The sequence below is a fragment of the Lissotriton vulgaris genome, chromosome 4_1, assembly GCF_964263255.1.
Source record: "Lissotriton vulgaris chromosome 4_1, aLisVul1.2, whole genome shotgun sequence".
NCBI classification, from domain to species: Eukaryota; Metazoa; Chordata; class Amphibia; order Caudata; family Salamandridae; genus Lissotriton; species Lissotriton vulgaris.
In genome coordinates, this window is record NC_141691.1 from 1,546,801,286 (window position 1) to 1,546,826,268 (window position 24,983).

General features: G+C 43.0%; 1 protein-coding gene across 1 annotated transcript in view; it reads right to left on the reverse strand.

Moving 5' to 3' along the window:
* Positions 1-24,983, reverse strand: part of CA8 (carbonic anhydrase 8 (inactive)) — a 644,063-nt gene that overhangs the window by 221,270 nt on the left and 397,810 nt on the right. The window contains exon 6 of the mRNA XM_086965784.1: positions 12,236-12,284. Coding sequence (XP_086821910.1) covers positions 12,236-12,284 — 49 coding nt within the window. The remainder of the gene's footprint in view (positions 1-12,235; positions 12,285-24,983) is intronic.

The following is a 24,983-nucleotide window of genomic DNA, read 5'->3' on the forward strand; positions in this document are numbered from 1 at the left end:
GAAGATCTCTACACATGTAGATATATGTTTTAGTAGTAATTTGTGGGAGAGAAGAGGGGGAATGGCTGGAAAATGGGGAATACTTTCTACTAAATTAGAGTGCTTTAAAGAAATTTAAGGAGGGGCGGGGGAGGGACATGCTAATAAAGAAACCTACACATTTTTATCCACTAACTACACTTCTAAAGTTCTTCAAGCCCAAAAATTGTACAAACAGGCTCTCTGTACTACAGCCTTGCCTTGATGTAAGTCAAGCACCACACATGGCTAAACACCATTACTTCAACACACTCATAAAAATAATGAAATAAAACAATAGCCCCTGAGAACTAATGTAAAATAAATATATAGACAGTTAAAATGAAAGATACTTATTAAATCATTATTTTCTTATTTTTAAATGTAATAATGCATTTAACATAAAAACATTTTGTAAACTGTTCTCAGAAAATAAATTAGTAAAATGAATACACTTTACAAACATTTTGAAAATATAAAATAAAATTGTTAGTAAGGGAAGAATTGTTTAAATCATGGGTACTCGCAAACATTTGCCCAGGGGCCACAAAGTACGGTCTGTGGTGTGACCGAGGCCCGACACTGATGCCAACATGGTGGTGGTAGGGTGTCTGAGTGGGTCAGGGATTGTGTAAGAAGGTCAAAAAAATATTAAATAAACGTGTTTTTGCATGGTAATACATGCTTGCTTGTTTATTTAACATGTTTTCAGAATATTAGTGCTCAACAGCAGCTCATGCTACTTTTCACCATTTGGGCCGCATGTAAAGGTCAAGAGGGCTACACGCAGCCCCCGTGATGTATCACTGGTTTTAATCAATCTTTGTAAATGATGATTTCTTAATTAAATTAATATATTTGAATTAAAGAATTATTTAATACACATTTCATTATATGTGGTAATTTCCTGTAACATTATATTTTATAAGTTATATGTTAAAAATAAATAGTTAAAATGAATTTACATTTATATTTTGAATTAAATGACTTTTAATATTTAAAAAAATTTAAAACATTAATGATTTTCCCTCTACTTCCCCCATTGGGAAACGCTCTTCCACAGTGGTTGAGAGCTACACCTATATGTGCAAAGTTACTCTATGTGCAAAGATATTATTAGTAACATTACACTAGAAATCTGTTGTGGGATTCTCCACCCACTGATTTGAGGAGGTGGAAACTAGTAAGTATACATCTAGGAGTAAATCTTCACCGGAAAGCTTGCACCCCACTTGTTAAACCTATATAATGAATGCTATGACTCGGGCTGCTTCCGGCTGATATTCGCAACGCGGCCATTGTAGTGATCCACAAGCAGGGCCGAATGGCCATAGCAGGCACCGTGCAATCCCCCGGTGCGCCGCAAGGGTGGGGGCCGGTTTTGGGCCCCTGGGGGCCGTTTTTGTTACAGGACCGTTTTTGCAGCATAGCTGCAAAATGGGCCCTGTACCAAAATCAGCCGAAAACCGGCCCCGGCAAACAGCGCGGCATAACCTCCAACCCCCCGAGGTGGGAGGGGGGGCAGGCCAGGGCCGGTTGTAGTTCCCAGTCCGGCCCTGTTCACAAGTCCGGTAAGCCATCTGAGGATTGCAAATCGTACTGCCCTATCTTGCTGCTTACGATGGAAGCAAAGATTCTGGCCAAACTCTTGCCCAATCATCTAGTCCTGTATCTTAATAATTTAATCCATCCCGATCAATCGTGCTTTATGCCCGGAAGAAATACGACTAGAAATTTGCATCATGTACACAGGGTTATGGTCTGATTGGACACTCTAGAGGAGAAATCGATCTTGCTATCACTTGATGCCACCATGGCATCAATACTATCGAATGGGAATATCTTTTTGCTGTCCTGGCTCTCATGGGGTTTGGACCCAAACTGATTGGTTGGATGAGGTTATTATATACACAGTACGTGGTGAATGTCACGGTTAATAATCATCGCTTCGCCTCTTTTCCCCTCTGTTGGGGCACACGCCAAGGTTGCCCGCTGTCACTGTTCCTCTTTGCCATTGTTTTGGAGCCACTGGCAGGCTGGATAAGGGGGGATCCGGGCATGAGGGGCATAAAATGGGCTAGTGACCATGAGAACCGTATATCGCTCTACGCGGATGAGATTTTGCTCTATCTGGCCTCTCCAGCACGCTCCCTATGCGGGTGTTGCACATCTTTGGCGCGCACTTGGGGTATCAGATAAATTGGTCCAAATCCCAGATGTATGCACTCTGGGGGAACCCCCCCATATAGCCCTAGAGGTTATGACATAGCAGTGGCTGCACAATGGTTTCAATATCTTGGCATTTTTATTACGTCAGATGTAATCTTTTCTATGGGGGGAATCTGAAGGCACCCCTGCAGTGATTAAAGTCGGATGTTACCTATTGGAGGTCGCTACCCCTTACTCTTTTGGGAGGTGCCTCCCTGTTTCAAATGCTTGCCCTCACACGCTTTCGTTACACTTTGGAAAATGCCCCTAATCCTGTACCTGACTCCTATTTTTCGCAAATTGAGGAGGTGGTGCTGGGGTTGCTGTGGGAGGGTCGACCTGCACGGACAGCCATAAATAAACTCACCATGGGATGGTATGATGTAGGTATAGGGCTACTGGATCTGCGCCTCTACTATCAGGTGTCGCAGTTGACGGCCATCAACAGATGGGTGTTTGGACTGCACAACGATCCTAATTTCAGTACGGATCATTGGCTTATGGAGAGGGGGGTTACACGAGAGTACTTTATACGAATAATCGGAAGTTACAGTTGACTGACCCCACAGCTTGTACAGTGGAAGAGTGGCACGGAATCCAGCGAAAACCAGGGTGGCCTAACCGTCTAACCAAGGGAACCGGATATATTGTGTCACCTCAGTACATGTCCAGTGTTTGATAAATGGGACATGATCGGGATCTCCAGGGTAGGAGATATGTGGTTGAAAGGGAAAAAAGGCCACATTTGCCAATCTTCAAGCTAAATACCACCTTGTACCATCAGAGACCTTTAGGTATCTCCAAGTTAGCCATGCTATTGACTAGACCCATCCTAGGGGTGCCCCTCTTCCAGACTCCTCCCCTTTGGAGGATCGACTATTATTAGATCCAATTGACAGCAAAGCTAACATATAAAAAACTAGTAAAAACCGAACTGACCCAATGTTGAAATTACGGTCCAGCTGGGAACGCGATCAGGGTGAGATTAAAGAGGAGGACTGGAGAGAGGCTCTCGCTTCTCCCAGAGAAGTGGAGATTCCTATGTGACTCAGACTGGCCCAGCTCAAAGTGCTCTACAGTGTCTATTTCAACGCTCTGCCTCCGACGATGTAACCAAACGGCGCATTTACACACATCATCTGGGACTGCCCTTACATACAATGGTATTGGATATATGTCACCGACAGCTAGCCAGATTGTGTGGCACACCTATTCAACTGTCCCCCAATCTATGTCTCCTCGTTATTTGGGAGGCAATTGACCTCTCGCATGCGGAGCAATCGTGGCCCATGATGGGATGTGCAATATCCAAACGCTAAAGTGCCCAGAAGTGGGGGTTGGGTGCGACGACATGGGTAAGGGACTGGGAGACTGATATGGACTCTGCCATGATTGCCGAAAAAACTGTGTTCAAGCGGAGAGGTTTCCCCAAAAAGTGGGACCCTAAATGGGAAAAGTGGAACAAATATAGAGGTGATATTTGTATTTCTCCCACTGTGGAATTGAGGTGCAAGTTGACGAACAGGATGGGAGGGACTGTGGTGACCTCCACATTGGGTAGCCAATGATAGGATGTCTCTGTAGTTGGACCAAATACTAGTTTTCCATTGTGTAGAAGTGAATAAACATGTGAGTAAATATACACATATACATGTATTTTATTTTTTATTTGTATTTTTTTAAGGAGTTTTATATAGCAAGAACTTGAGCCAGTATCGGGTATCAGAGCGCTTTACAAAGCACCAGTTGCGTTACATGAGAACACATTCATTTCTGTTAGGCACGGGGAGATTGAGTGATTTCCCAAGAATCACAGGATGTTCAGCGTCATTGTCGAAAATTAAACCCAGTTCCCCAGATTCATGGTCAACCGCCCTAGCTGTTAGGCCAACTCCTCACCCCTTTATCTTTGTAACTAGGACCCTCCACCTCTGGCACATTAGCAATTTCGAACCAGACCGTCTGATGCACACATTTCCTGCACAGGAAGCAAATATTGAGTTATTAACAGGATCATATCATAAATTTAGGTAAACCCAGACAAAAAAATTAAATATGGGCCCCACAGTGCAGTAGGACACCACTACACTGTGTTCATGGGGCATTGTTGGTTCATGGTAGATGACCCTTGTCGGAAAGCAGCCCACTAGCCTGTAGTCCATCAAGGAAAAAGCCAAAGTGGCAGAAAGTTCAGACGGACTCTGAGCACTAGGTTCATGAGAAACAATAACCACTGATTACGAGAGAGGGGGCTTTTTTAAATGTACCTGAATGCTTTTCATAATTTGATGTGACGTGAGTGAAGAGGCTTCCTTGGAGCCTAAGCTTCAAATTCAAAATGGGAAAGTTATTAATTTTCCCCTGTATGTGAAATTGACGGGAGCACAGATATAGTGGTCTACAATGTTGATAGGTTCTTTAATTGAACATATCTTCCTACCAGTTGGAAAAATAGTGACACTGCAAACAAGGCCTGTGATTGCCAAACAACAGATCATGGTCTCAGCAGCTGTGACCTCACTAGTAACAATGGCATCTGTGACTCCATGCTTCCATCTCTGAAACTTAATGTTCAGGCATGGGACCAGGTGACCCATACATCCACGTACACACCCGTCACTCACCCATATAGTCACTCACACAGCTGCTCAGTCACCCATACAGCCACTGACACACCCACTCATCCATCCATACAGCCACTCACTCACCCATTCAGCCACTCCCATACCCACTCACTCAAAAATGCAACTATTCACACAGCATCACACTCACCCAAACAGCTGCTCACACACCAACTCACCCACCAGTGCAGTCTAGTAACAAAGCCGCACACTCACCCATACAGCTACTCACACACCCACTTATTCACCCATATAGCCACTCAAACACCCACTCACACAATCACACAGTCACTCAGGCACCTACTCACACACAGATACACACAGTCACATAGCCATTCATATAATATTTGTTAGAAATAGTATCACTCATTAGTAGTACAGAGAGTATACTAATTTAACTTTTGTAGTACCTTAGTATATATGTTTAATACTCATAAACATTTAGAAAACACTCACAATCACTGGATGATCAGTGATGTAATTTGAGATGTAATCAGTGATGTTACTGGCCATGTCATGAGTGATGTATTATGATATGATATGATAGAAGGGTTTTATAGAGCGTTCGTACACCAACGGTTTCTTGGCGCTAGGGTAAGGAGCATAGCAGATGAGAGGGGGGTTGTTGTAAATAAAACAGCGATAATGTTAAGCATTCGCTGAAGACATGCTATTGTGTCTGTAGTATAGTTTTCCCGCTCATACTTGAATGTACGGCCGGACTCCATTTTGTTTTCTGGCCTCCATCTTGTAGGCTACATTGTGCCATGTGCTCGCCACGAGGCAAGTCCTACCTCACTGACCGTCGACCCTGGAGTTTGCCCAGCAACAGGCTATAAATAGTTCCAGCTTATCTAGCGCATACCCAGTACGTGTAACATCTGTTTCTGCTTAGAGGGGATCGGAATGTGCATTCGAGGGGCTTCATGAACCGTTAACTCCACCCATGTATCGATCATGTTTGAGAAATGTCCATATAAGGCTATAAATCATGATTTTGAGCTGTAACCGCCCACTTATGAGCCCCTTCTTTGTGTATAAAAGGGGACCGCATGTCCGAGTTCTTTGTGCTACCTTGTACAATACTGTAGAGTGTTCTGTGGGCTGTAGTACCACCTTTAAAGGTTTATTAAACTATGTTTTTGTATTTCCAGTTTCCGTGCCAATTTCTTATGTAGTCTGAGGACTTGCAGGCCTTGCTGAGGCCTGAACCCATCAGGGTGGGAGTTATTGGTCATAAGCCTGGGAAAACAGCCAAGTTTTGAGAGATCTCCTGAACATGGGGTAGGACTCCGTTTGACATAACGTCGAGGGAAGGGAATTCCAGAACTGGGGGGAGATTGACGCAAATCTCAACCCCCCGAGTTTTTTGCGCTTGAAGGCAGGGGGAGTCAGCAGATTAGCGTTGGCCGAGCAGAGGGTCCGGCGGGGGATGTAACGCTGGATTCTATCTGCGATGAAGATTGGTCCGTGAGAGGAAAGAGCTCTGTGGGTTAGGCAGCCGATCTTAAGGAGGCAGCGCTGCACCACGGGGAGCCAATGGAGGCCCTTAAGAAGAGTTTTAACTCAATGAGATTTAGGCAGGCCATGGACCAGTCTAGCTGCCTGGTTCTGGAGCAGCTGAAGCCTCTGGAGCAGGTAGGCCAGAGTCCCAGCATACAGAGAGTTGGAGTAGTCAATACGTGACATTATTAAGGCCAATATGACCTGTACCAAGGCTTCAGGGGAGAGAAATTTACTAATCTTTCTAATGCTGCGAAGGTGTAAGAAGCAGGAGGATACCACAGAGTTAATTTGAGTCTTACGGGTAAGGTCACTACTGATGTAGACACCAAGACTTTTGACTGCTTCTGCAGGGATAGGTGGGGGACCAATGGTGAGTGGCCAAAAGTTGGGGTTCCAGGGATTTGATGTGAACCTGGTGAGAACTAGCTCCGTCTTATCTGGGTTTAATTTGAGTTGGTTTGTATTCATCCATGATTGAATGAAAGTTAGAGTGGACTGAAAGGATTCAATAGCAGGGGGAGAGGTGTCGATGTTAAAAACAAGCTGGATGTCATCAGTGTAGTTGAAGATAGCTACATCTCTCTTTTGCAGATCAGATATTAGTGGATGGATGTAAAGGTTGAATAAAAGCGGGGAAAGGGAGGAGCCCTGAGGGACCCCGCAAGTGAGTTATTTCCCTTTGGACGTAAAGTCGGATAGACGTACAGCTTGGTGTCGATTACAAAGGAAGGATGATATCCATTTGAGGGGGGTACCCTGAATGCCGGCGCTTTCGACACGTTCGACCAGAAGTTTGTGGTCGACAGTGTCGAAAGCAGCCGACAGATCCAGGAGGACAAGAGCCTGCGGGATGATATGATCCGCGCCTAATCTCAGCTCGTCGTGGACGGCTAATAAGATGGATTCTGTGGAATGCTCAGGTCTAAAACCTGCCTGGTGAGAATCCAGGTAGTGAGAGTTTTCCACGAAGGTGCTGAGGCAACTTGTGACATAAGCCTCCAAGATCTTAGCAAGGAACGGCATAAGTGAAATGGGCCGAAAGTTACTGGGCACGGAGGGATCTGCTCCAGGTTTTTTCAGAATGGGTCGTACTTCTGCCATCTTGAAGCAATCGGGAACAATGCCTGACGACAGTGAGTTATTAAGGAGAGACAGGGGGATTTCAGGGAACTGATGAAAAATATCACGAGCGAGGTCATAAGCAGTGCATTGTAGGTGCATAAGTTATAGTTAGCTCTGGCAACTATAACTGCTGAATTTAAATGTTTTGGTAGGAGTGAAATCTGAGCCTAACCATGACGTCCTTGTAACATATGGTTTTTTCAGTGAATGTCTAAGGTTTTTTTAAGGTAATTTTCTAACTTTAACATCCATGTAACCTTTGTTTTTTTTCAGTAAACTTTGGAGATTTGTGGACGTTTGGCATGTGAGTGGCTGTATGGGTGACTGAGTGGCTCTGTAAGAGCTGGATGGCTGGACGAGTGGTGTGTCAGTGGCTGTGCGCATGACTGTATGGGTGAGTGACTGAGTGCATGAGTGGCTGTATGGGTGAGTGAATCAATCAATCAATCATAGCATTTGTATAGCGCACTACTCACCCGGAGGGTCTCAAGGCGCTTGGGGGAAGGGGGGTCTGCTATTGCTCGAACGTCCTCTGTTATAGTAAAATAGATTATGTTTAAAAATGTGTGGTGTAGTTTGGCATGCTGACATTGACAAAGGCCTTCATGGGCAAAACACGTTAGTCAGCAAGGGTGAGGAAATAAAGCAATTTGAATTGGACTTGAGTGGCTGCTACTGACTTCGTGACAGCAAGGAATGGCATCTTCAATATATATATTTCCAAGGAGAGTTTAGACACGACTACAGCCCAAACATCTGGACAGAATTACATGAAATTTGGCAGGAAGGTAGCTATTGTTCCAGAAAGAACCCTTTGTGTTTTTGGGTGTAATTCCATTCAGTAATTTTTGTGATATTAACTGAGATTCACATTTGTATATCTAGAGACGCAGATCCTCCTTGGATTTGTTAATCCATGTACGAACAGGAAGGCTGTGATTGACTGGTTGTAACCTGAGAGGAAAGTTGTGAACATCATTTAGTTCATCGGGTCTCGGTTCCCAGTAGGGAAAATAAAATGACAAAAACTGTCAGGGTAGGAGTACCTTGACACTGTGGGACTAATGGAAGGGTCTGTGAAGAACTCCTCATGGGCAAGAAATTGTACAAAAACCTTTTTTAACGCCACAAGGATCCGTGGCTCCACCCCAGAATCAGGTGGATTCGGGTAGAGCCGCAGATCCAAACCACAATTTAAAAAAAACACACAGTCACTCTGATCCACACACCTACTCACACACTCACTCACACCCTCACACACCTACTTACATATCCACACAACCACTCACATAACCAATCACAGACCCTTAAACCACTCACACCCACTCACAGACCCACACAGCTTTCACATACACACCTACTTGCAAACCCAGACAACCACTCAAACACCAACTCACAAACCCCTACAGCCTACCAATAACATACTCACAGACCTGTAGCACCACTCACACACCCACTCACCATCACACACAGGCACTCACACACCTATTCAGAGACCCACACAGCCACTCACAGGTCTATTCCGCCACTCACACAACCACTCGTAAACACACAGGCACTCACACATCCACTCACACACCCTGGCAGCCAGTCACAGACCCATAGTGCCACTCACAGAACCAGTCACAGACCCACACAGGCACTCACACACCCATTCACAAGCCCACATAGGAACTCACACACCCACTCACAGACCAATACAGCCTCTCACAAGTCCACTCACAGGCCCATAAAGCTACTCACACACTCACAGGCCCATACAGCCACTCACACACCTAGTTACTGACCTATATAGCCACTCACACACCAAGAGCAGATGTGGGTAATTTCTATTTACCGATTCTTAAATACCGAATTTTACCGATTCGGTATTTAAGAATCGGTAAATAATAAGTAGGTAAAAAAACTGTCATTTTTACTGATTCGGTAATATTCGTTATTACCGATTCGGTATTTACCAAATCGGTAATAAGGAATACCTTCCCATTCATTCCTATGGGCCTAGAGGCCCATAGGAATGAATGGGAAGCCATTCACTCTTACTGATTCGGTAAATACTGAATGATTAATAGGGGGAGCATATTCAAGGGTGGCAGAGTGTCACATTGACACCCTGTTGCACCCCTGAATCGTGCATGTGTGCACATGTGGTGGACATACATGCCCGAAGGGCATGTATGTCTGCCACATGGCACTTTTAAAAAAGCACAAAATTGCTTTTTAAAAGGTATTCAATATTTACCACCAACTTGTAGTTGGTGGTAAATAACGAATCCTTAAATCAAAAATGCACTCACCTGAGTGCTCCCTACATAGGATTGAAGGATTCTGTAATTTACTGATTTGGTATTTTAAGGATTCGGTAATTTACTGATTCCTTAAATTAGCGATTCAGTAAATTACCAAATCCTTAAATCCAGCCACCTACATTAGAAAAAGCTAAATACCAGTCAGTAACAGGAAATTTACCGATTTTCGGCCGTTACCGACCTGTATTAAGCTACCTACATATGGCCCTAAGTCTCAAAGTTTACTGGTTACAGTTAGAAAATGTAAAAAAATGTAAATGTAGAAATTCACTGAAAGAACCAAACGTTACAGGGATGTTATAGTTCAGAAATACTTTTTTAAAAGCCTCAGAAATTCACTGAAAAAAACAAAGCTTACAAGGAATTATAATTAGGGAATATAATTTAAAAACACTTAGAAATTCACTGAAAAAACCATAGGGACGTTATAGTTAGGCTCAGATTTCACTCATGCAAAACCAGTGAAATTCATCAGTTATAGTTACCTGCGATGACTACATCCCCCTCAATGCACTGCTTATTCCCCACATATTACATCACTCACGACATGGTCAGTGACATCACTCATGACATCACTGATGACATCTCAAATGACATCACTGATGACATCTCAAATGACATCACTGATGACATCATCCACAGAACTAATCATACACCTGCTCACACCCTCATGTAACCACTCATACATCTGCTTCTCACACCCACATAACCATTAACATACCCATTCATAGGTCAATGCAAGGACTGACACAACCACTAACTCATCCATAGAGCCACTCACACACCCACTCACTGACTCATACAGGCACTCACACAACCACTTACTCATCCATACAGCTACATATGCAACCAGTCACACACCCATACAACCACTCACACAGCCACACACTCACCAATATAGCTATTCATTCACCCACTTTTTCACTAATACAGCCACTCACACACCCACTCACTCACCAATACAACCTCTCAACACAACCACTCACTCACCCATATCAGAACTCACTCACACACTCACACAACGTACATACACATTCACACATCCATGCAAGCACTCACACATCCATGCACTCAACCACACAGCCATTTACACAGTCACTCGCTCTCCAATACAATCACTCACACACCCACTCAGTTAACGAATCACCCATTCACTCACCCATACAGCCACTATCACACTCACTGAGTTACCTATACACACTCAAACATCTATTCACTCAACCATACAACAACTTAAACACCCACTCCCTCGCTCATACAGCCATGAACACAGCCACTCAGTCACCCACACAGTCACTCACACAGCCATCACTGACCCATACAGCCACTCACAAACCCACTCATTCACCAGTACATCCAAATACACAGCCATTCAGTCACCCAAAGAGCTCCTCACACACCTACTTATTTACTCATACAGCCTCTCACACACCCACTCACACTCCCATACAGCCACTCACACACGAATACACCCATACACGCAGTAACTCATATAATATATTTTAGAAAAAGTATCACTCATTAGTAGTACCGAAAGTATACTAATTTAAGTTTGTAGTGTTTTACTATATATCTTTAACAGTCAGACACTTTTAGAAAACCCTCACAATCACTGAATGACAGCATCAATGGCGTCATCAGTTTCGTCATTTGAGATATCATCCATGATGTCATCAGTGATGTCACTGACTGTGTGATGATTGATGTAATATGTGAGGTCATAAGAAGTGCATTGTGGGGGCAAATTATAGTTAGCTCAGGTAACTATTACTGCTGAATGTCACTGGCTTTGAGCAAAATCTGAGCCTAACTATAATGTCATCTCCAATTATAGTTTTTTCAGTGAATATATATGTTTACACACACATAGATATATCTGGATAGATAGATAGATATATCTGGATAGATAGATAGATAGATAGATAGATAGATAGATAGATAGATAGATAGAAAGATAGATAGATAGATAGATAGATAGATAGATAGATAGATAGATAGATAGATAGATAGTGTATATACCATAATATACTTGGCTATAGGGGTTTTCAGCTATCTTTCTTCATCTATTAGTCTGTCAGTGTGTCATTCATATTTTTTTCTGCCCACCACAACATAAACTACGGGGCACAGGATCCGTCCACTTAATTCACTGGCTTACCGGTCTGTGAGTAACGGTATTTTGTTCTTGCACAAACTGCTCTTATACCCAAAAAGTTGTTTTATCTTGAACAGTTTTACGAACAACATTCACAAGCATTGGTAAAAACGAAAGTCGGCAGCCAAAGTCAAACCTATTGGCTTTTCCAAGGCTTGATTATTAATGTTTTGAGCAGCTTAACTGGGAAAGTTAGAAAGTTTGCTATCTTAAATGCGGTATAGCATATGAAGTAATGCGTTTAAAACAGTAACAATATTATTCACAGAATGTCCAAACCAGTAACAAACACGTACCTGGTAATAAAGTGTTGGGGTTAAAGCATGGTATTGTTTTCGACTTCCCCTGAAAGAAAGAGCAGAATTTAGTCAAAGAGCGTTCACAGGCGCACTCCAAGGCTCTGCGCGTTGCAACATGTCAGTCAGTCCTTGGGATACTCCGAAGGACGCCGTGTGATTTCTCCTTCAAATGACTCATCCCAGTGCTCTGTAACCTCCAAATGATTAGCCATGGATGTGTCCTTGCCCTAATAAATCCCTTTCTTTGTACAAGCAAGGTCGTTTATAGAAAATGTGTAAACATGCTCTTCTTTTCATTGAAAGATTGTGCATCTAGATTTTAATGGTTCTCTCAACATGTTTGTTTTTGTAATTTATTTATATTTTACCTCAGTAGGGTAACGAAACTAAGGATGAGGGGGCGAAGGGGACCCCGACTGCAACCAGTTTATTACATTAAAGTACTTAAAACCTGCAAACCACATACAATATGACAGCGACAGTATTAGAGACAAAATTAACTTTTAAAATGGTGATAGATGGATGTGCCTACATTTTATTTATATAACGTTGAGTTGAGGAACTGTGCTTATCTCTGGCCACACAAAGCATAATTTAACGCAGCCCTTAATATATTGTGTTCAGGGGGTTAGTTCTTGAGGGATGTACAGATACAAATTGTATACATTAACAGTATTTGACAGTTAAACTGTCATCCTCACTGACTTCACCCATTCATTAAAAACGTTTTTCTTCCTCCGTGTGCGGTTGTACATTTTACCATGTTTACAGAACAACAGCATACCTGCTGCGGTGTCACCCATGCGTGAGAGTACGTCCAATAAAGCGTGTTGAAGTATTTTGAAGTGCTGCTCAAAGTGCATAATAACCTCTCTGAGGGGCAGATTTACAATTCCTGGCGCATCCCTGCAAATTAGCAGGGATGCGGCAGGAAACTTGCGACACGCATTACAACACTTGTGCCGCCACGGATGTGCCGAATTCGCCGTTGCTGGCGTAAGGTTGGCGCAGTGCTGGAGTCGTGTCGCGGGCGCAACGCAATTCCAGCACTGTTCCAACCCAGCCAATCTGCAACATGGTGCGTCAAGCCTTTCGCCTGTTTAAAGCAGGCGTAAGGTCTTGACACAGCGGCGTCGAAAAAGTGATGACTAAATGAAATCCTGCAGATTTCACTCAGGCACTTTTCCGAGGCGTTCCTGCACCGGAACGCCCACTCTGCACCGGAACGCCCACATGAAACCTGACGCAAGTTTCATGTGGCGCAGGGCTTTACAACGTGACGCATCTCCCTAGATGCGTCACGTTGTATATCCGTTGCGGCATGGAGCTAGCTTTACGCCACCGCTGCATCACAAAAGTGACGCAACAGCGGCGCAAAAGTGGTGCACGGGGCTTGTATATCTGCCCCTGGGTTGCTAGTCATGTAAGGGAGGAATGCTCAATGTACATGTCGTATTTCTGAAATATGTGTAGGCTGCTTATGATGCCATAACCCAACACTCCCCCCCCCACAGGGTGAAAGGCCTAGGGATTGTAACACATTAACTTTATATGACAGGTTTTGCAGGATCAGGCAGCAGTTGTATCCCTCTGGTACACCTTTTGCCAAGCTTCTAGTTTTCAAATCACCTCAGCACAGCCCAATTCCTACAGTGTCTGCCCTACTCGCTGACAGCACCATCAAAAAGCACCAATAAGCCGATGAATCACCCCTACCTCAAAATTTCAACAGCACATGATAGAGCGCAACTCAAAACCTACGTAGACAGCACATTGAATTGTATGTCAAGCTCCTGCCTAATCTAAAGCCAACCAGGACAGGAATTCTCCCTTTTGCCAGCAGCAATGAACAATCACAGATTAAAGCCTTTCTATCTAAAATCAAACTGGAAAGCTTACCCAATGAACCCCCATATAACAACCAATTCAAAACCACTTGGATTCCCCCTGAACGTGGACCTTTCTAAAGAACGCAAGCTTTGCCAAGAAACTTAAGACTGGCCGGTTCAGCGAACACTGCATCCCAACACGATAAGAACCACCGACTCCATTTGTATTATCCTTCTTTGTAAATCATCATGATTCATACGGAGGTTATATCCCCTTGTTAGGTGCCCTGTCAGTTTACGCTCGACAAATGCCTTTAAATACATGAATATATGGTTCTCTTTGTGCTGTTGAAATGTATGATTCCAATGCACTGGTAATGTATTGTGACAGGTCTTTTCCATCAATGTCATTTCTCACTTCCATCTTTCCTGTTCTGTCTCTAATTTGGCTTCGAAAAGGGGATGAACAAATTAAAATTCCAGCTACACAGTCCACTCAACTTGCCGTGGAAAATTCTCCAGTACTTGGGCGTTCCAAGCAATTCAAATAAAATGAGAACAGCGAAATCAGAGGCGAATAAGCTCTTCTCGTACAATATTTTAATAAAAATGAACAAATATATATATGTGTGTGTGAATATATATATATATATATATATATATATATATATATATATATATATATACACACACACATATATACATATGTAAATATATATATATATATATACATATATATATATATATATATATATATATATATATACGCACAAAAGTTAAACCTTTTTTATAGTTATAACTTAAATGTATAACTTACATACAATTATTACACCTTTTGATTCTACAAGAGGTGATGTGGTTAAAGACCTTGAAATAGATTTTGACCACTTTATTGAACAGTAAGGATTCATATATAGTGTGGTTTGGGGATTTAAATTTTACAGTTTGCCCTATTCCGTCTAAACAGGTGTGTGGTTTTATGGACATTCGGGTTAATGGCATGGGTCATTTCAAACACTGTGCATATGACTCAGCATTAAATGCACTTTTGTTGAAGCGTCATTTATGCCTAGTAAACTATTGTAGCCCAAATTGCACAGTGGATTATTATAGAGTAGCGTAGGGTGGTGCATAGTGGAGTGACTTAGATTGGAGTGGCGTAGAGTGGAATAGCGTACAGTGGAGTGGCATACAATGGACTGGTGTAAAGTGTGTACAGATGTAGATGTAATGTAGCAGGAATATACATGTGTAAATGGTAATGTTTGGTAGTAGAGGTAAATAGTTTAAGTAGTGTTAAAGTTATAAGCCTAAAAAAACTTAAATATATGTTGTGCCACTATAGGCCATAGTAACTTCTTGGTTTACCAAAGCACATGCCAGTGACAAGGCAGAATATGATTGTCTATTGGCTACAAAACACAAAAGGCAGCCTTGCAGGCATGCATTTTAGCACACTTTGGCTGCCTCTGGGTTATGGCCTTAGATATAGGTAAGTAGTAGGTTTCATTGTTGTTTCCTACCTAATACTACTTTATTAAAGTGGTAAGAGGTAATTAAATGTATTTATATTTCAATGGAAACGGGACGTATGACTGTGATGCACATTTTAATTGGGGGAGACAGATAATTATAGTGGAGGGGGCATGCAGCCTCCCTTCCAGAGCTTCTAAAACTCATGGGGACGAAATCTTTGCGGCCCACCCACAGTATACGGTTTCCGGTCCCACAAGAGCACGAACAGTGAAGACATGTCCGCTCCCACATGGCAGGAGCTTGAAAAAAAAATGCTCCTGCTGACGGGAGCAGGCGTGTTTTCATGCTCGTGCTCTTTCAGGCATAGAAGCTCAGATTGATCCTGCCAAGTGACAGCAAGGAAGAAAACCTGCTGCTGCAGGGCAGGAGTGCACCCAGGATAGGTGCATGCAGAGAGCTGGCGGGTCCATGCAGGGCAGGAGTGCACCCAGGATAGGTGCATGCAGAGAGCTGGTGGGTCCAGCGGGGCCCTGGGGATCCTCCCTGTGGCCCCAACTTAGTGTCTTGTGGATGTTCCTGGTGGGAACCGGGACACACATGTAAGGCTACCGAAAATATGGTCCCCAGGGTCATTATTGGGTTGGAAAAGGGGGCTGCTCATCCCCCTCACCTTAAAAAAATAAAGGCCCTGGGAGCTGGGGACCCCGAGGTACAAAGCTTCGGGGAAGGGATCCCCTGCCCCTGCACAAAGAAAAGAAAGGACTCAGGAGATGGGTTACTTTGTGACCAAAATGAATGATAAACTGTAGGGGCTTTTTGTTTAAAATCTTTTTGAGCTTGGTGGTTCCCCAGAAATATGGAGGGGAATCACCATGACTCTTTTAATGTTGTGGAGGGAGGTCGCAGGGTATGGTGCAGCCCAGAGCAACATTTAAAAAACAGTAAGTCACCTGGGTCATTAAATGCATGACACTAGGAGAACTTACCATATTTTTAACACTCTCCTAGCTTGAGCTCTTTGCTCGTCAGCTGGAGTGCAAGGTCCTCTTGTGGTTGTCTTTGTGACTGCATTTTCTGGACTGAAAATGCTAAAAGAAAGGTTCTGTTGTAAATTGACAGCAATGGGTTAGCATTAGCAGAAGCCATCCTGTATTTAGAAGTTATCTTATCCGTTTTGTGAAAGCCATTTTGTATTTCTGGTAGCCATATTGGTTGCCATGTGCTGCCCGTTGCTCGCCATGTGCTCTGTCCTCCCTCAGTGTTGACTGCTCTTGTAATCTGCCTAGAAACTAGCTATATTTAGCATCTTCCACATTCGCACATGCCCAGAAGGGCCTAGCTAGTAGCATGCACCTGCTTCTCTAGTATAACTGTCAGGCTATTTTTTCTGCTGTATGGAGAAGTAACTCTCCTCCCACTTTGTTGAGCAAGCAGATCTTGTATGCCCATCTTAGTCATTTTTGCATGCTTACATGAGCCAGGACTGCACCTTGGTCTTATGATGACTATGAAACCCTAAGCATATATAAGGCCCCAGTTTTCTGTACTCCTCAGACTGCCTCATTCAGTTGCTAAGGCTTCTGTGTGACGTAGTCTCACTCATTTGAGGTTAATAAAGATGTTTTTTATATTTCAGCTTCTTTGACAATTTCTTCTTTGTTGGTTTAAAAGGACTAAGTATCAGTGGGACCCCTAAGAAGGTTTTTTGATTTCTACAGTTCAGTGACATGTTTAAAAAAAAAATAATAATAAAATGAACAAATATCTCTCTATTTATTTTAACATTTTTCACCCACAAAATGTAATAATAAAAACTATCTCACAGGCTTTAAAAAAATTAAACCCTTATTAAACAATGTTATAATAATTATTATTAATAAACATTGCGATATGTGAATAACTGAAATATACGTTAGTTTAAAAATATCGATGATTTTTTGGAGAAAGACGATAGATGTGTTTTATATATTTTGATATGGTCAGCCCTTGAGAAAACCAATTGGCTCTCTTTATATATTTTGGTTAAGGGTGGACGTAAAATCCGTTTCGCGGGCGAATTTGCGGATTTTCTGTGATTTCGCGATCCGCGAATCTCGCGAAATCGCGGTAAAATCTGCGAATCAGAGGGGACGAATTTTCAGCCAAGCATGGGTTACAGCAGCAGGTGCTAAAGTTGAACCTAATTTCTTTGTAACCTTTTACAAAAGGGTTAAAAACAAATTAACTTCAACTTGGACACCTGCTGCTAATTGCTTCCTGGCGCCTCGTTGCCTACTTGCAACTATTCTCTGACCCTGCTCTGACCCTTGAAGCAGGGTCAGAGAATAGTTACAAGTAGGCAACGAGGCACCTGTCCAAGGAATTAAACCTCATCAGGAAGCACTTACAGATATAAAAAACAGGAAGAAGGAAGAGGATGGCAAATACACCCATTTTGAGTTGTCAGGAGGGGTTAAACTAAAAGAGACCTTTACAGCACAATGCCCATATGCATTTTGCTAAAAATAAAAAGCTGTATGTTCTGTAGAGGCAACTCAGGAATCTGGCCCTTCAGAGATCCGGCCTCTCTTTCTTTCTCTCGTTCTCTCTCTCCCTCTCTCTTTCCCTCTCTTTCTATTTTCTATCTATCTATCTATCTATCTATCTATCTATCTATCTATCTATCTCTCTCTCCCTCTCCCATAAACGACTGCATGGGTAACTTCGCTATGCAAGCGGCTCGCGAAGACGCAAAAAGCCCTGCGAACACGCAAAAAACCCAGCGAACACGCAAAAAACCCTGCCAACACGTAAAAAAACAAAACTCCGTGAATTTGCACAAATTTGCGAATTTTGCGGATCGCGAATTCGCAAATCCGCAAATTTGCGGATCGCGAATTCGCAAAATTCGCCCATGCTTAATTTTGGTGTTATGACTCTTGGACAAAATGTGTAAGTCTGCTTGAGTGCAGGCAGGACCTGAGAGTCCAACTGCACACTGAAGGATATGCAGCAGTGGGTGACTTTACGTATGTTAGTACAATATTACTTTAAGTTAGAAATACACCTAGAAAACAAAGGCTAAAGTAACATTATAGTTAGGTGAAAATGTCAGTGACAATGTAACATTTTAAACTGAGAAAACACAAATATTCACCAGTTATAGTTATCTCTTGTAACTATAACTCATGCCCTCGCTATGCACAACTAATTACTGACATATTGCTCATGACATCTTCTATTAGATCATTGATAACATCACTGCAACATTTGAAATGATATCATTGATGACAAAACGGTGCATGGCAGGGGCGTGAGTTATAGTTACCTTAGGGCACTATAGAAAGTTACTTTAATGTTTGTTTTTTCAGTGATATATGTGTATATATATATATATATACACACACACACACACGCACACATATATGTGGTTTCCACCGATTGGAGTGGAGCAAGTTCCTTTAAAAAGCACCAACACTGCAGCACTTGTTGTAAGGGGCATCTGAAGAAGGCAGTAATGCTGAAACGTGTCATGCTGGTGCATTAAAAGTGACAAGAAACACAACCTGTGTGTGCTCTGACCTGTTTCCATGAAGAGGAGTCTGGGTCTTGGTTTTTCACACATACACATGCATATATGCATATGGCGCTCTTTTCACCGGTGCTATGACTTCCAAGCAGAGCCCCGCTTCAATATATTTCACAACTCCCTTCTTCCATGAAGGGAATAAGTCAGCACTCACAAAAGTTCCTTTCCCAATCCTTTTTATTTCATTGTCATTACTCCAGCAATACAAAGTAAGAACCTACGCATTTCGCAACCAACTGTCGCTTGTTCACGCTTGAACAAGCGACAGTTGGTTGTGAAACGCGTTGGTTCTTACTTTGCATTGCTGGAGTAAAGACAAAGAATTAAAAAGGATTAGGAAAGGAACTTTTGTGAGTGCTGACTTATTCCCTTCGTGGAAGAAGGGAGTTGTGAAATATATATATATATATATATATATATATATATATATATATATATATATATATATATATATATATATATATATATATATATATATATATATATATATATATATATATACATATGTGTGTGGAAATGTTTGTTGAGTCTTTCCAAACCTTTCTCAAACAATTCTCACCCACCTCATCGTTTCTGGAAAGTTTCAGGGTGATCTGCCAAGCAGGGTCCAAGAAAAGGGGAGCAGGGCAAAATACATTTTGCCCATACAATTTTCTATAGGAATTTGCCAGAATGCTAGATATTCATTCAGAGAGCATGCTTTTTATCATTTTGTGTAAATACATTTAGTAGGTTTTGAGAAATTAAGGTTCAAAATGTATGTATATTTCAAGCTAAGAAGGATACACAGGCCAACAGAACAAAAGTTAAATTTGGATTGACTGCCTCAACATCATCAAAATGTTGCAGAAGCATTTTAGGACTCAGGGGCTCAGACCCCTGTCCTGAAAAAAGAATTAAAAAAACATGTAGAGGGGCAGGGGAGTGATACCTGACTCCCTGGGGTAAGAAAACAGATTCATTTTTAAGTGCACTACAGATCAGCATAGGGTCCACGCATCTGCAGTAAAAGAAATTCTAAAAAGAGCAGCCCGCCCTTAACAAATATCATCCCCCACCAGGGGTTGCCACACCCCTCCACAAGCTGTCTAGTGGCTCCGGAGAACCTGTGCCTTGGTACCTGCTGTATTATTAGTTGCGGAGGGATGTGAGGGTCCCTCCTTGGGATGATTTTTGCCGCCGGGACCCCATCCCCGGAGTCCACTGATTCTTTTGATGTGGAGAGGGTTGTGGGGCCCTTTCCCTAAACTGATTCTGGTCACAGTGACCCATCCCCCAGGGCATCCGTTTTTTTGTGATGGGAAGGCGATCCTCCTGCCTGAGCTTATTTTGGCCCTAGGGTTCTGATACACTAGGTCCCGACACATAACAGTGCCCCAAGGAACCCATGCCTCAGGTAGGGAAGAGTGAATTGCTCCCATCCATAGGAAGCAGAAAGGCTCCTGCTGGGCAGAAGCTGAAATATTTCACCCTGCCCATGCTCTAGCAGGTGTAAAACAGAAGATTGTTCTTGCTGGATGGAACACAAGAAGAACCGGCTCCCTCCGGGCAAGAGAAAATAAGACAAGGCAGTTCCCGCTGGCACCAAAGGATGAATGCTGGCAGGGGTGCTGGCAGGGATGGTAGGAAGCTTGGGATGTCCCTTGCATCCACCAATGCCTAATAATTCTGTGAGTCCCCAGGTAGGAATGGGGCACCCACCAAAAACAAAAAAAAGGTACAGCAATGTGAGGGTGGGTTCTCTGCACTGCCAAACAAGATCTTTGGGACCATGGCACCAAGATACCCCACATAAAAGAGGCAACAGGAATATGAAATGAGTGGAGTAGCCACTCCTTTCAAATTCACTGCTTCTGCTGTGGGAGTACCCAATACTGCTAATAATGCATAGTGTTAGTACATTGTGGTGCCCGACAAAGGGAAAGGGGCTTAAGGTACCATTTTTTAAAATGTTGTTGGGGGCTGCAGGCAGTGTAGCAGGTCCCGAGGAAAATTTAGAAAGCCTCACAGTAAGTAGTATCTTTATGACTGCAGACTATCTGAAATATCTTTGTGTCTAGCAAACAATTGTAAACCCACACAAACTTTTACCTATGTGAATCAGTCCTACGGTTTGTTAATATAGTTCACAATGTCTTGAAACAAAATAGCGTTAAAATGTATTTGGAAATATACAGATGCAGCCCCATTGGCAATAAATTGTTTTGCACTAGAGAACAAGGTTAAGCACCCTAAATCACCAGATTACCATATCTATTTCTAAGATCTTTGCTACACACCTAAAAAAAGTGTGTCATTCAAAACGTGTTAAAAACTTGTGGACATATTTTCTAAAAAGTCACGCAGCGCAGTAAGGACCTTGATGCGCTACATGATGGGGGTGAATAGTGCCATTATTAACATGATGCAGGCATTACTGTCTTTTCCCAGCACTGGTGCACAACGTGCTGCCTAGCACCAATGCAGGCACCATTTAACAATGGTGCAAGTGTGCCTGCCAGATAATGGGCACTAAACCAACAATTCAATTGTGCATATATGTTTGTTTTATAGCCCAGCCTTCTCATGTACTTAATTTAATCAGCAAGATTGAAAAGGCATTTCACAAAACATAATAAATATGATTAAAATATTACCAGATAATACATATGTATAATCATGTTATGAAATGTCATAAAGCAAGTCGCAGAATTGCCTTGATGCCTTAATAAGGTGAAGAAAATAGGAACTTGAACACAGGTATCTGATTTTGATCAGTCTTTTATAAAGCTTCTGTTGGACCTGGCCTTTGTTGCAGGGTTATCCCCAAACATTTTGCCTTATGCCTCCTATTTTCTGACCTTTGTTTTGTTGACTTTAGGACTCTGGGCACTTTTAAAACGGCTAATCAGTGGTAAAGTGCATGTGCTCTCTCCTCTAAAATATGGTATGATTGATTTACACCTATTTGGCATATTTTATTTACTTGTAAGTCCCTTGTACAGTGGCATACTATATACCCAGGGCCTGGAAATTGAATGCTGCTAGTGGCCCAGCAGCACAGCTTGTGCCACTCACAGATGAAGCTTTTTAAACCTGGCTATGGTCTGCCACTGCAGGGCCTGCGTGAGCAGTATACTACCACATTGACTTGACATTTAAAACAAATTGCCAAGCCTTAAACTCCCCTTTTAATACATATAGGTCACCCCTAAGACAGGTCCTAGGTAGCCCTATGGGCAGGGTGCTGAGTGAGTAAAAGTTAGGAAATGTGCCTTTATTGTGTGGCATGTCCTGGTAGTGACAAACAGCCTATTTTGTTTCTCACTACTGTGAGGCCTACTCCTCTCATTGGCTGGCCTTGGGAATTCCCTTAGTTGTGTTTTCAGTGTTCAAAAAAGTAGTGTATCCATGTTTTGTATGTTTAGAATGGTAGTGATAAATCCTGCTTACTGGTGTAGTCAGCTTTTCTAGTACTAGTTTAGACATGCCACTTTTAGAAAGTGGGAATTTCTCGTGCTTTCGACTCTTTGTACATTGTAGCCTCAACCCAATCCATGTATGGGCCTGACTGACAGTTACACTTTGTGCATATTTTCCAGACAGCCAACACACATGAAGGGAAGGGTATGATAGGGTTGTGCACTTCCAAGGTTTCTTTTGAAGTGCCCCCTTAAATATAACCGTCTCCATAGGCTAGAATGGGCAGTTAGATTATGACATTCTTATAATCCTAACTGACTCATGGAACATGGTAGAATAGGGCTGGTCTTTCCCTCTACAATGCTGGCTCCACCTCCTGTGGCTTGTCGGATGTCTCTGCCCTGCGCTGTAAAAGTAGAGAATGAATCTTGTCAACAAAGTGCTCAGGAACTGGTTTGGACTAGGCTGAGTCCTCTCTGCCTTCAGAGAACAAATGATTTTGGGGTATAAATATTGGGACCCTGATCCCAAGAAATTAGATCACTTCTGGAACGAGAAACCTTTTGCCAGGAAGAAGAACCAAGGAAGCTGCAGGAGTTTTGCTGCCCCTCTGCCAGTGTCCTGTTTGCTGGGTTGGCCTGCAGTGGTTGCTTCATTGCCGAAGGAAAAGGAAAGTTTTAAGGACTTTCATCATCTACAGAATATTCTCCAAGGGCTTGCACTGTGCTTGCCTCCTGCTGAAGTCTCTGGGAAAAAAGACTTCATCTCCAGCTCCCCTCTGAATTTCCTTGCTGGGAATTCTATTTACAGATATTTGCGTGTCGATGGGGGCTGGGAGCGTGACGCATCGAGCAGAAGCGTGTCGCCACCGCAGCTGAAATCGTCGCATCGCTGGAGAAGCGAGCCTTCGCCGCATCTCCTTGGAAGCGTGTGTTCATCGAAGCTGCCTGCTGTCGCATCACCAGAGAAGCGTGACGCCATCGAGAGAGTCGTCATTGCATCACCGGAGAAGCGTGTCGCAGGGCCTGTCACGGCTCCAAAGTACAGCGTCATCGCATCACCGCATCAAGGGCGCCATCTTCTTGCATCGCAACCGAATCATCGCATCGCATCAAGGCACAATCTTGTGCACCGCAACGGGCCCGCACGCCGAGAATCTACGCATCAACCCCGCACCAGTAAGGATCACAATGCATCCCCTACTCTGCGCAAGCATTGAGGCACGACACATCATTTCCCCCGGATCACGGAACCGGCGCATCTCCCCTTTTGCGAGCATTTTGTTTACTTTGCGTTACGCATCCAGGTACTTTGTTGAGAACTTTGTCGCATTTATCATCAACTTGAACTAAGTAACTTTTATCATCTTTAAAGCAATCTTAAGTGTAGTATTGAGGATTTTTGTCGTTTGTGGTCTTGTGTTCAGCCTATATAAAAAATACTTATTTTTATAAAACCTGTGTTGTGTCCATCTGTAGTGTTTTCACTGTATTACTATGTATATTCACAAAAGCTTAACACACTGCCTCTGAGATAAGCCTGTCTGCTCGTGCCAAGCTACCAAGGGGGTCAGCAGGGGTTATTAAGGAGTGTTATTCCCTTATCCTGACTTAGAAGAAAGGGTCTCTATTTGGACAAAGGTGACTACCATTGCCAACGAGAGACCCCCAGATCTAACACAGTGTTTAATTTGTGCAAGTGCTTTCTGGTCCTTAGCACCGGCACTTAATTATCAGGGCTGGGTCTACAAGCATTGCTGCACGTCATTGATTTTTATTTTTGATATTATTATTTACCTCACTACTGGACTGGTTGAATTGCACAACATTCAGTACTGTGGACGAGAAGTTGGCAGTGGCACAGTCTGAGTAACTTGTTTCTCGTGAGGCGGACGAGCAGACAGTCCCACTCCTAGCGAAGTTTTGATGCCGTCCTCCTGCATTCACTCCCACCTGGGGCCAGTCCCCTCCCCCTGCACTCTGGCGTAGCTCCCACCTGGGCCCCAAGTCCCAGGGACTGGTTCCAGTCACATCACGCTTGCAGCCGACAAGGGAGAGGTTTTTACGTCTCACATAAGTATTTTTGGGAAACTCCGTCAAGCAAATAATTGAGGCAAAGGCATTTTTTTGTCTTGTTTACACGTCTTATAAAACAAGTAGGCAGGGCGAGACAGCCCACCCACAGGCAGAGACAGAGGCGGAGGGATAGGCGGTGAGACAGGCAAGTTGTGCACGCAGAGACAGACACAAAGGGAAGAGCAGAGACAGTCATGGAAAGATAAAGACAGAGGGACAATGACACAGACAGAAAAGGGACAAGACGTGCACGCAGAGACATTCACAAAGGGAAGAGGTCACATGGAAAGACAGTCATAAAAAGATAGACACAGAGGGACAGACAATAAGACAAACAGAAAGGGAAGTGGTATGACAAGCAGAGACAGTCATAGAAAGATAAACAGATAGGCACA